This window comes from Hipposideros armiger, unplaced genomic scaffold (assembly GCF_001890085.2).
Source record: "Hipposideros armiger isolate ML-2016 unplaced genomic scaffold, ASM189008v1 scaffold_28, whole genome shotgun sequence".
NCBI lineage: Eukaryota > Metazoa > Chordata > Mammalia > Chiroptera > Hipposideridae > Hipposideros > Hipposideros armiger.
Genome location: NW_017731378.1, coordinates 2,979,830 through 2,991,539, shown reverse-complemented (window position 1 = coordinate 2,991,539; position 11,710 = coordinate 2,979,830). Strand labels below are relative to the sequence as shown.

At 40.3% G+C, this 11,710-nt stretch overlaps 1 protein-coding gene across 5 annotated transcripts in view; it reads right to left on the bottom strand.

Annotated features, from left to right (window-relative positions):
- Positions 1-4,265: 4,265 nt before the first annotated feature.
- SLF2 (SMC5/6 complex localization factor 2) overlaps positions 4,266-11,710 on the bottom strand; it is a 43,536-nt gene continuing 36,091 nt past the window's right edge. For 4 of the 5 annotated variants that reach the window (XM_019636335.1, XM_019636334.1, XM_019636336.1 and 1 more), the window contains 2 exons: positions 9,811-9,879; positions 4,266-7,491 (listed from right to left, as the gene is read on the bottom strand). In XM_019636335.1, the coding sequence (XP_019491880.1) occupies positions 7,456-7,491; positions 9,811-9,879 (105 nt within the window). In that variant the 3' untranslated portion in view covers positions 4,266-7,455. Of the gene's footprint in view, positions 7,492-9,566; positions 9,880-11,710 lie in introns of those variants that run through there. The other variant, XM_019636333.1, reaches the window with a different exon arrangement.

Sequence of the window (11,710 nt, the reverse complement as noted above, 5' to 3'; positions counted from 1 at the left end):
GGGGCCTGGGAGGCGGGCCTGGGAGGCGGGCCCGGCAGGGTGGGGTGCCGTGAAGGGCGCCGCTCTCTTGTTTTGCGCCCCGCACCCTATACAATAGAGACGGTGTAAGGCTAACCCTCACACACAGCCTCCAGGCATCTGGCGTCCCCCGCCCCCAAGGGCCGCGGTCCGGGTATCGCCCCCTGGTGTTAGCCTTACCACCCGGAGTTCCTCGACGGCTTATTGCCCACCTTCCCTCCTTTCTAGCCCTAAGACTCCTCCGAGTTTCCTACTGCTAGGGACGTGCAAAACTGTCCTTTAGAGGCTTAAAATTCTCCGAGGGCCCGTCCTCACTTCTTGCGCTTCTGCCACCCGCTTCTGCTGTCTGCCTAAGGTGCGGAGGAACACATTAGGTGGAGACCAAGCTTTGGCGCAGCTCTGAACACAGAACAGGGTCTTGATTCTCAGCTCAAGGGCCTGGTCCTTTAGTCTGAGGAATGGGTGGGTGCAGGCGGTCAGGACTAGAGGGGTGAAGTAACAGCTTGACCAGAAGTGCACACAGACAATGCTGGTTTTTTTCTGGATAAATAACTCATAACCTGTCTATTCAAGCACCTGTCTATTCAAACAAATCTTTTATGTAACCGAGGTGCACTCCCTCAGAGACTGGGTCACTCAGGCATCTGCTTCCCCCTTCCAGCTCATCTTGCACATGATGCTTACTCCAGATCTTTCTGTGAACTCCTCCTAGGCAATAAAATATCCTGCCCTTCCTAGGCTCAGTCACCTTACTCACCAGCAAGTAGGAAACCCCCTCAGAATCAATCCGTCAACTAGGATGGTCCTCCCATGCAGCTTTTGGCCCTCAACTCAGGCCAAGCCTCCCTCCCACGGCTTATTAAAGACCCTTTTTAGGGTTTGACTGAAACCCCCAACTCTAGCCATGGACCTGGCCTGATCCTCTCTCACCCATGACAGTGTTGATATGGACCCAAGAGCAGGACTAAAATGATGAGGGCCACAGGGACATAGGTAACTGACTCTTGCATGTGCCTAGGAGTCTGCACTCTGGAGACAGAGGGTGGGGGAACAGGCATATGAGCACTGGCTTGAGAGGGTGAACAAGATTCGAGTGGCTCTGTCATTATTTAACTGAAGGGACCCTGGGAAAGACATGTCATCCTTCTTTACTGAATTCCCCAAAGCTTAGTTTGGCACTTCATCAGATACAATCTCACAGTTTGGGCTGCTGTGTGTGACTGCAGACCGCTAGACAGCAGGGCCCACATCACACTCCCACCTTCCTCAGCACTCTGCAAGTGGGGTGTGTGTGTATGTGGTGGGGGAGGTAGCTGGGGAGAAATGCTTACATTGGAGTGCACATTACACACATTTACAAAGGGTGCCCGACTTCATTTATTCAAATTCTGGGATTAGTAGCCTCATTTTATAGATGGGAAAACAGGCTCTTTCCTTGAAATTATTCTTGTCTTTACAGAGAGGACAGTAGACTAGAAAAGCCTGAGAGAGGGAAGCAGGGTAAGCCTGGAGGGGTATTATCAGAGCAAAGGCAGAAACGTGCAGGTTTGTGTTGGGTGAGTAAACAGAAGGGCAAAGGCATGAGAGAGGTGAGTTTGATTTGATGAGATGGGAGGGCTCCTAGTGGGACATAGAAGGGAAAAGTCGGCAAGTAGTTTGGAAAAGACCACATAAGAAAATCCTGAAAGAGCTGATGGATTGAGTAAGGAAGTCCAAGCTGGGAAGACTGGGAAGGCATGGCTAAGAATAATAAATCTGCAATCCTTGTGGCAAAGTGGGTTGGGGGTGATAGTGGATGAAGGGCAGGAAGACTGCTAGCCTCACAGTATCAGACAGGGGGCCCAGTGGGCTGAGGGACACAGCTCATGTTCTCACAGAACTCACAGTGCCGGCTTTAAATAACAGGTGGCGGCCAGTAGGCCAGGGATTTGGTGGTGAGTTCAGCATCCCATTCACCTGTACTCTATGAGGCAAGCCTTTCTCCTCTAAGGTGTTCTGATGGCAGACTCAGACCTCACATATTTTCAAAGGACCAAAATGTACTTCACAATGCTGAGTTCCAGCATGGAACTTGCTATTAATTAATAAAATGTAGTTGGGCAGTTACTTTAGTACCTCTGATAATATAGATTCAGACCACAGCAATTTCTCTCTGCTGTCCTCCCACTTCAATCTCTGAACCTAATGAAATGATCAGATGTGATGGCAATTAATGGAACTTTCTATAGGAAGCCCCTTTGATTAATACTCCTTTGCAAATCAGGCTGATAAAATATGAAGGGAATACGGACTCGAAATCAAACCAAGACATTAACCCAACTTGGCCATGAACTTGTGTCCTGGGACACAGGCAGGTCACTCATTGAGCAGCTTGCTGCTCGCCCTTGAAGTTACTACTGTGGCTGCTTCACAAGGTGGCTGTGAGGATCTCATTTGAAAACCTTTTGGTGTACTTCGCAAGCAGAACACAAATGTAGGTTTTGTTTTTGCCAGGCTATTCTCCCCAACTGTTGTAGGCAAGTTGCTGAGGGCAGTGATGGTTGTCCTCAGCCACCTACACACCAGCGTTTGGCTCCAGGCTTTGCGCAGAGCAGTTACCTACTGTAGCAGGAATCTTAGGTGAAGGGACTAGGTATGAACTCCTGAAACTTGAGCAGAGGTTCCCTGAGGCAAAAGAGCTCTGGCCTAGTCAATTTGTCCCGTTTTGTGTTCTTTGTGGCAGCATTTCCGTTCCTGCTTTGCCATCTCCACCTCTGGCTGCCTGGCATTCTCCCTTTAGGTGGTGTAATCTTTATTTTGGCCACATTACAGCTGAGGTGCTTCTTCAGTAGGGACTGTCACCGGTGCAGCAATGCTGTAGTCTCCCTGTTCCTCAGAAGCCTGTTTTGCCTGTTAAGTTTTCCTCCCAGCCCGTCGTCTTGGAGTCAGACCCAAAGCTGGGCCTTCTGGTTTGCCCTCTGTTGACTCCAGCCTGGGGAATGGTTAGCAAGGAAAACGGAGTGTCAGGACATGTCGACAAATGCTGGAAAATGACCACCCACCACCCCTCAGCTTTAGCATGCTGGGTTTTAAAAAGTCACAAACTTCATTTTTTACTAGCAGACACACAGCTGGACAGGGAAGCCTCTGGGGCTCTGTCAGGAGTAGAGACCACATATACTACAATTTTAAGAGATGGTTTGCTCAGATGTCAGTGAACCCTAAGTGCCTTAAGATCAACTTTGTTATCTACGAAGAGCCTCAAATTAGAGCTAAAAAATAACAGCTAGCATTTATTTCATTCTTCCTATATGCCAGGTACGTTGCTAGCACTTTCATGCATTGTTAGCTCATTTAGTCCTCACAACTCAGACACCAGTATTATTCCTTTTAATAGATGAAGAAACTAAGGCTCAGAGAAGTAACTTGCCCAAATCAAATGGCCAGTACGCTGAATCTGGGATCTGAAGTCAGGATGAAGGGCAAGGTCAAGACCCTTAATTTGTACAGGCTGTGCTGTCTGCCTCCCAGTAAGTTCTTACACAATGTCTCTGCTGTTGACTGGGCCGTCATTCGTGCCAAGAAAAACGCTCACAGGCGGTCTCCCTCCTAACTCGTCTGTCAGAAGTGAGAAATACTGGCCTGGTTCTGGAACCCGAGGCCTCTGGCAGCTCTGCCTAGGCTCTTCTGCAAGTTCATAAGAATAGTTCAGTTGCACCTATGAAGTGTCAACCTGTCTCCCCGACTGGCATATCCCGAGCTGTATCTGCCTGGCAGGTTGGAGGGGATCCTAAGCACTGCCTCTGCATTGTATGGCTTCTCCTTTCTTGGCTCTGGGCTCTAGAACAAGGGGCCAGGCCAAGGGTCTTCTTTTCCAGTCCTCTTTGTCCAATAACAGAAAGTATTTTCACCTAGATGCCAGAAGGGAGATTCATGAGAGCTCTGTCTGTGTGGTTCACCACTTAAGCCTTGCTAAATCCTAAGGAATGCCTAGCAATAGTGGTACTCAAGAGTCGCTGGATGAGAACTGAATTCCCGACTGCAAAAGATACAGCAAATTATTAATTGGGTTATAATAAAGTGAACTGTGTACAACTATGGCTTTATGTAGTCCAGAAACAGGAGACATTAAGCTAAAACACTGGAGAATCCAAAGCAAGAGGAAGGCAGAAATCAGTTTAAAAACCAGGGGATAGGGCAGGGGAAGAAACAGGACATTCCAGATACCTGACCACCCCCATTCCCAAACAAATATTACCAAGCACATGTTCAAACTGAGAAAAAGCCATTTTAATAACACACATACATTCAGAGGACTTTAAACAAGATGTAGTATAAAATTTAAAAAAAAAAAGGAAAAAGGAAATCTGCATTTACTTGTAAACTCCCTAAGAGCTGGTGGATTAACTGGCTGATAGGACTGCCCAAGGAAAACAAACACACCGATAATGAGGTGCACCTACACCGTTAATAAGAAATAACCACCACAGATCACACTCTACATGCCCAGCCACCTGTGCCAATCGTGCCTCCTTAGAGACAAATCAGGACAGTCCTTCCCTAATTCTCCAACTCAATCACGCGTTAATGGGTCACCTCTTAAATTTTAACTTTTTTAAATTTAAAAATTATTCTTGGTTTTAAGACTCCACGCATTATTACTGGCCAGTCCCCACCAACTATACTTGTTTTGACAGAAATAAAAATGCAAATGCTCCAACTGAGCCTGGATGACAACATGCCATTTTCTATCTTTTACATCTGGGGAGTTTTTTGTGAAGTCAAAAGCAAGCTATTACTTGTATCTGAAAACAAAAACAAAATGCCAACCTTCCAAAAGGTGACAAAGGCACTACTGCCATCAGGAGATAGACAGAAAATGTACAAATGCTGTTACTTTACTGCTACACAGATGCGTTTTGTGCATGGAGAGCCTCTTAATATGATGTAACTAAGAGAATATTTTCGGATAACAAGAAAAGCAGTTTAGAAAAGGCAAACAGTTACACAAAAGCATAAACACAAGTACCTTAATTTTCAGCTTGCCATAGGGTAATAAGTGTGACATACATATCCAGAAAATTAGACAAGGTGATTTTTGGCACAGTAACATTGCCAAACACACCACCACTCAGTGCAAGCTTTATTTGCCAAGTCCCAAAAGTGGCCTGACATTCTGTGCAATGAACATTTTCTTCCCCCCCCACCCCCATCCCATTCACTGGGTGGGCAACAACAGCAGGAGGGAGACAAAGTATGGGGACTCAAGAAGGAAAAGGATAATACTTGATTTGGGAGAAAAACCATGAGCTACTTGTGCTAAAAGAGAATCACAAAATTTTTATGAGAACCCAAATGCAAATACCGACTGGAATATGACCTTGAGACTGCAGACATGACATCTACCAGTCATAACAAGGGCCCAAACTGATGTTTGGCCATTCATTTCAAAGGGACAGATTAAGTAGTTTAATGGAGAAAGAGAATGAAAAATAGAGATATTTCTTATTGGAACTGCTAAATAAAAATGTATCAAAGTGGTTTTGAATTTGATGGGCAGTTATCTGTTGAAACTGCAATACAAAAGGGTCACTTAAAAAAAAAAACCTGAATAACCCACTTGTCCCATCAATGTACACAATTAGAAAATATTTACACACTGTAATTACAAGCAATATAAGCAGTATTTTATACTTTTGAGATTTTGTACACTTTACACAATGCAAAATGAGAAAAATATGAACACTTATAAAATTACACACAAATAATGTATCTACAAAGTATTAAATTACAGAGTGAAAAAGCCCCCATTGTTGGGCAGATAGATGCCAGAGTTTCAAGCTTCTGTCAAATATAACTCTTTGTATCTATCTCATTAACCAAAAGTGGCATTTTCTAATACCCTTGAGAGGTAGTATCAAGATAATAATACTCTTACCAGTAAACTCAACACAGAATAAAACTTTTGTTGGTCTGACTCTTGCAGCCTCATTTAGCCAGGGTTCTTAGGAACTGGACTTAGCCTTTCCTATAAAATCTCTAACTGCTCAATGCTTGACATGGGCTCAAAAGTTACTGATGCTATTTTAAATGATAAATTTAAGATAAAATGGTTTTTACTCCTAAGCCTCAATTTAGAGGTAGAAAGCTATTTTTCAAAATTTAATTTCCCCCCTCTCAAACTACAAACATCAAGTTCAATCTCCTTCCCCTAATCATCTTGTCCTCCACAACTGGAGACCTTTAGAGTGCTCAGGACAGCAATGTCATCCAAGTCAATACTGAAAGAAAAAGAGTTGGCATTCTCTTTTAAGAAACAAACCCCCCTAAAAAGAACAGTCAACAAAAGAATTCTCAGTTAGTAAGAGTCTATTACTACCAAAGGCTTGCGAGGGCCCTTGGGCTAAGACCAGCATGTGCACTTCTACTAACCGTCCACCATTTAAACCAAAGGGTGGCTTTCCAGTGTTTACGAATTTAAAGCAGCTGTGGTTTTCAAGTGCAACAACTTTAAAATACAAGCACACATGCGTGCAGTGTCCTAAAGAATAAACGCCATCCAGATCTCTGCCAAGGTTATATACTCATGAATATAAGGTTTTTGGAAATGTGTCCAGATCTTTAAGCTTTTGAAATACAAACTTCTGTAATATGGCTATCAAGGGGCCAGAATTCTAAGATTTAGCCAAGATTCTAAGATTAACCAGTATTTTAAAATAAAAGCACTGGAAAGAAATAACAAACTGTGTATGAATGTTTTGGCATATAAATAAAGTCACTATTTTATAACTTAACTTCTTCCTTTTAAGGGGATCTGATAATATGCCAAACTTCTGTTTCTCAATTGTTTATTTAAATGTATTTTAAAAACCTAACAGGTTTATAATCTTGATTAGTGAAGGAAAATGCATGGATTGAAACCTCCCTGGGGTTTAGAGGAGTTACAGATGAGATTTATCCTTTTTGTTACTCAACTCAGTTGTAAACTTTCCCTTCGAGTCTTAAAATAACCAAAAGGGAAAGTTAAACCCAACTGGAACTTGGTCTTGGTTCCATGTCCAACTCCTCAGGTTGGTCCAAACCCTTTCTTACATATTTTCTATGATTATCCAAGTGCCACAAATACAAAAAAAAAAAAAAAAAAGATACCTGGCTTACAATTTAACAGAGGAGTTAATAGGGGTAGGTTAGGCATGCATCTTTATTGGCTGCTTCCACTTCCTCCCCCGTTATAGGATTCTGCTCTTTTAAAAGGCCAACTGCCTTATACAGATCGCGTTTCATATCTGCTTCAGAAATGGCAATTTCTTCAGTACCAGCTTCATACTAGACATTTAAGTGGCACATCTGCACATTTTCTTAGCATTCCACTGGATTTTGTAGTAATCCTTTCTACTCCTCTAGGAAAGGCTCTTAATGAATTTCTCTTGGTTCATATTTTTGCTGCTGCAACTCCTGTTAAGAATCTGGTACCCAGAAGTCATGAAGCTGCCCCTAGAAAAGGGAAGGGGAAAAAAAAGGATAAAGGAAAAGCAGATTATGAATTATATAAAACTTCTAATCATCAGACAATGGGCTTTGATAATGAAAGTAATAAAATCTTTGTATTGACTGTTTCTCTGAAAATTTATCGTAATCAGATTCAAGTTTCACATTTTGTGGTCTAACAATTAAAAAGTATAAAATAAGTACAAGATGTTTTATCCTTACCAACACACACATGTAGGGAGTCATATTTAAGAAGAATAAGTAAAATGACAAGCTGACTGACATGAAGTTTTGGCTTTAAATTCTTTTGTTTTAATGTCACATCAGCAAAGATGGCCAGCCTAAAAAAGAAGTCTTTTGAGGTTAGAAACAAATGTCAGCTTAAGATTTCTCAGACTTCTCTAAAAGGATGTGCATATCTTTTGAAGGACAACAATAGCAAGAGACCCAAAATGTCATAAAATAGTGAGGTTGCTTTTCCTAATTAATCATCAGTGTCCCTATTACTTTGATAAAAATATAAGCAACTTCTAGGCCTTATCTACTGAAAGTATGGTCCCTGGACCAGCAGCACTGGCATTACTCTGAGAACCTGGAAGAAATGCAGAGTATCTCAGGTCCCAGTCCAGACCTATCAAATAAAAATCTGCCTTTCAACAAGTTCCTAGTTGATGCTCATGCACATTAAAATTTGAGAAGCATCATTTTAGACAATCCCTTATCAGTTTGTTTGTAAACAAACAGGATGGCAGACTTAATAGTAGGTAATTATACAATGCTCCTCTTGAGCAAAGTCTCCTTAGCTATAACACCAAAAGTGTAAGTGACAAAAGAAAAAAAAAGATAAAACTGGACTTAATCACAATTAAAAACTTTTTTTCTACGAATGATATTATCAAGACAATAAAAAGACGACACACAAAATAGGAGAAAATGTTTGCAAATTATATACCTAATAAGGGACCTGTATTTAGAACATACAGAGAATTCTTATAATTCTATAATAAAAAGATAAAAACCCAATTAAAATATGGGTATAGGATTTGAATAGACATTTCTCCAAAGAAGCTATATGAATGGCCAATAAGCACATGCAAAGTGCTTATGAGTCATTAGGGAAATGCAAATTAAATTAATGGAACATCATTAGTCATTAGGGAAATGCATATTAAAACCATAGTGAGATTCCACTTCCAACCCCCTACTAGTCAAAAAGATAGGTAACAACAAGTGTTGGTAAGAATGTGGAGCAATTAGAAGCCTCATACATTCTAGCAGGAATGTAAAATACTGCAGCCATTTTGGAAAACAGCCTGGCAGTTCCTCAAAATATTTAATATACAATTAGCATATGACCCAGCAATTCTACTCTCAGGTATATGCCTAAGATGTTTTCATTTTAACACATATGTTCACACAAAAACCAGTACACAAATGTTCATAGAGCCATTATTTGTAATAGCCAGGAAGTAGCAACAACTCAGATATCTAATAGGTGAAAAATAAAATGTAATATATCTATACAATGTAGTATTATTTAGCAGTAGAAAGGACATACATGCTATAACACAACATGGATTCATTTAACATTATGTTATATGAAAGAAGCCAGCCATAGAAGACACACAGTATATGATTTCATTTATATGAAAACGTAAAGAACAGGCAAATCTATACAGGCAGAAAGTCTAGCTGTTGAGGGCTTGGGGAAGTTGGGATGGGAGTGCAGGTGTTTTGGGAACAGGGAGTAACTGCTAACACGTATGGGATTTTTTTTGAGTGACAAAAATGTTCTAAAGTTAGATTGTGGTGAAGACTGCACAACTCTGTGCATACACTAAAAACCACTGTACACTTTAAATGAGTGAAATGTATGATATGTGAATTTTATCTCAACTAAGCTGTTAAAAAAATACTCCTCATGGGCTGGACGAGTGGCTCAGTTGGTTAAGAGTTCGCTCAAGAGTGCAAACTCTGAGCAACAGTGGTTCGAGTCCCACCCGAGCTGAGCTTTCACTGAGCTGCCAACAGGTGACAGGATGGCTCAGCTAAAAAAAAAACAAAAAAAACAAACAAAAAAACTCCTCATGATAAAAACCTCCATTGATGCAATTTAACATTTTAAAATGTGCTCAATCATCTCTGGAAATAAATGAATGAACATAAAGCAAACAAAAACTAAAAACACATATACAAGCTACTATACTGGAGTTTTCAGTTTAAGATACCTAGGAGCAAGTCCTGTGCCATACTTTTTTCAAACAGTATGAAGAAATACCATTTAGCAAAAGTATTAAGCATAAATAAAACTTGATGAAATGATACCTGAATAGGCCGACAGTTCTGGATTATTTCCTGCCATTTTCCATGTAATCTGGCAACCAAGTCTTTTACCTTAAAAATATCAGAAAGGGGAAAAGAGGTTAGATTAAAACATCCTCACCTAAAATCAATTTAATGCTTGATACAAAAGATCTGATAACCGTGACATGCCCACACCCAACAACTCAAATTTGATTTTTGTCAAGAAAGAGAAAATAACTCATTTTCTGGAGGGGCTTTAAAATCAATGATTAGTAAGACTTTTCTTCATCACCATAATCCTAAAATACTGAATGTTTAGGATTCCATTTTCCCATTAGTTACTGAAGATCCAGAAAAATATATTCCCTGCCTTCAAAACACACTTTCAACTTGCTGGCTTTTGATAACCCAGACAGAGAAGCTAAAGAGTACGTTTCGTTGTAGAGTCCAAGGCTTAGGTTGGTCCCTACCTTGCCAGCTATTTGAAAGACTCAAGGCCACAAAAAATGGTTGTCATTTATTCCTTTCCACATTATCAGAAGATCCAAAATTCACTGTTACAAGCCTTTAGGTTTTTGCAAAGCACTATGAATCTGCATGAAATACCTGGTATATTCTTACATTTGGAGGTTTAACAAGCTTTTGTGTGAAACTCAAAACTTTTCTACCACTCCAGAAATTCTCAATTGGCTCTTGCACTTAACTGCTTGAGAAAAATGTCTTAAACAAGTCAGGAATATCATAACTACTTTATAAAGTAAATTGCAAGGTCTGATTTTTTTTCTCCATTTAGAGTTCAGTAGATTCAATTTCTCCAAAACAATCACCACCTTTCTACTAGAGGCTTGTGGAGGGGAACGCAACTCATCATTTCAGCAGGACCATCCCCTGAAGCAATTTCCATAGACCTGTAATGTCACTCTCCACTCTAAGTAAGAGGAGTCCTGGCACCAATCTATGCCCTACCCTTGGCTTTAAGAAACAAAAACCTTGGGTGGTCCCCTTTTAGCATGTCTGTCAGCAGTAGCCACTACCACCAAGTTCTACGGGCCAGTAACTCTAGTCAGTGTTCAAAAGAATGTGCTTCTGAAGCTATGGTTTCCACTCTAAGGCAAACAGCTATCCCCAACATGTATTTGAAAATCTGTAATCTGATACAACTTCATTAGTTGCTCATTTTTGTATTTAACTTAAATCTACTAAAATAAATACAGGTACTAAATCCAAATGGGCATTGTTGAAATGAATAATCTTTATAGCTAATTAATGTAAGATAACGTTACAAAGATGAAACTTCACATTCAGTGCCTACCCCAACACAAAGGCAAAAAGAATCAGCTTTACATTACAAAAGCTAAAAGATGATTTGCAATAAAAAAATCCTTAGAAGAAAAAGTTTTTAAAAGTGTTGTTTAAGTTAGTATTTCAGGAAAAATTGCCAAATCATTTTGTTAATACTAACGTTGCTTTCCTAACTCTATACTCATATACTCAGCTTTCCTAATGTCTTTGAATGTACTAAACCTTTAAGGAAAAAGCTTAGCAAGCTTACTGCTGAATCGTTTTCATTCCAGAGCTCAGACTGGGTGACACAGGACTCAGAGATTTGAGGAGAGTCTTTTCCTTTAACACATTCTCTAAGAGTATTCAGAGAATAACACCTAGCCAATTTTTTCTCTATGAACTAAACAAGTTTTCAACCATCACAAAATTTTATAACCAGTTTTAGAACTTATTTATTTAAACAATGCTTTAATTCTTGACGCAAGTTAAGCATAAAGGTCTTAATTTGTATATAAGTTTCATTAGTAATGGAAGAATTTTTCTCCTTAGGTGTCAGGAGTTTTACAGTAGAAAATATAGTAAAATTAAAAAATGTAGGGCCGGCCTAGTGGTGCAATGGTTAAGAGCTGGCTTGGGA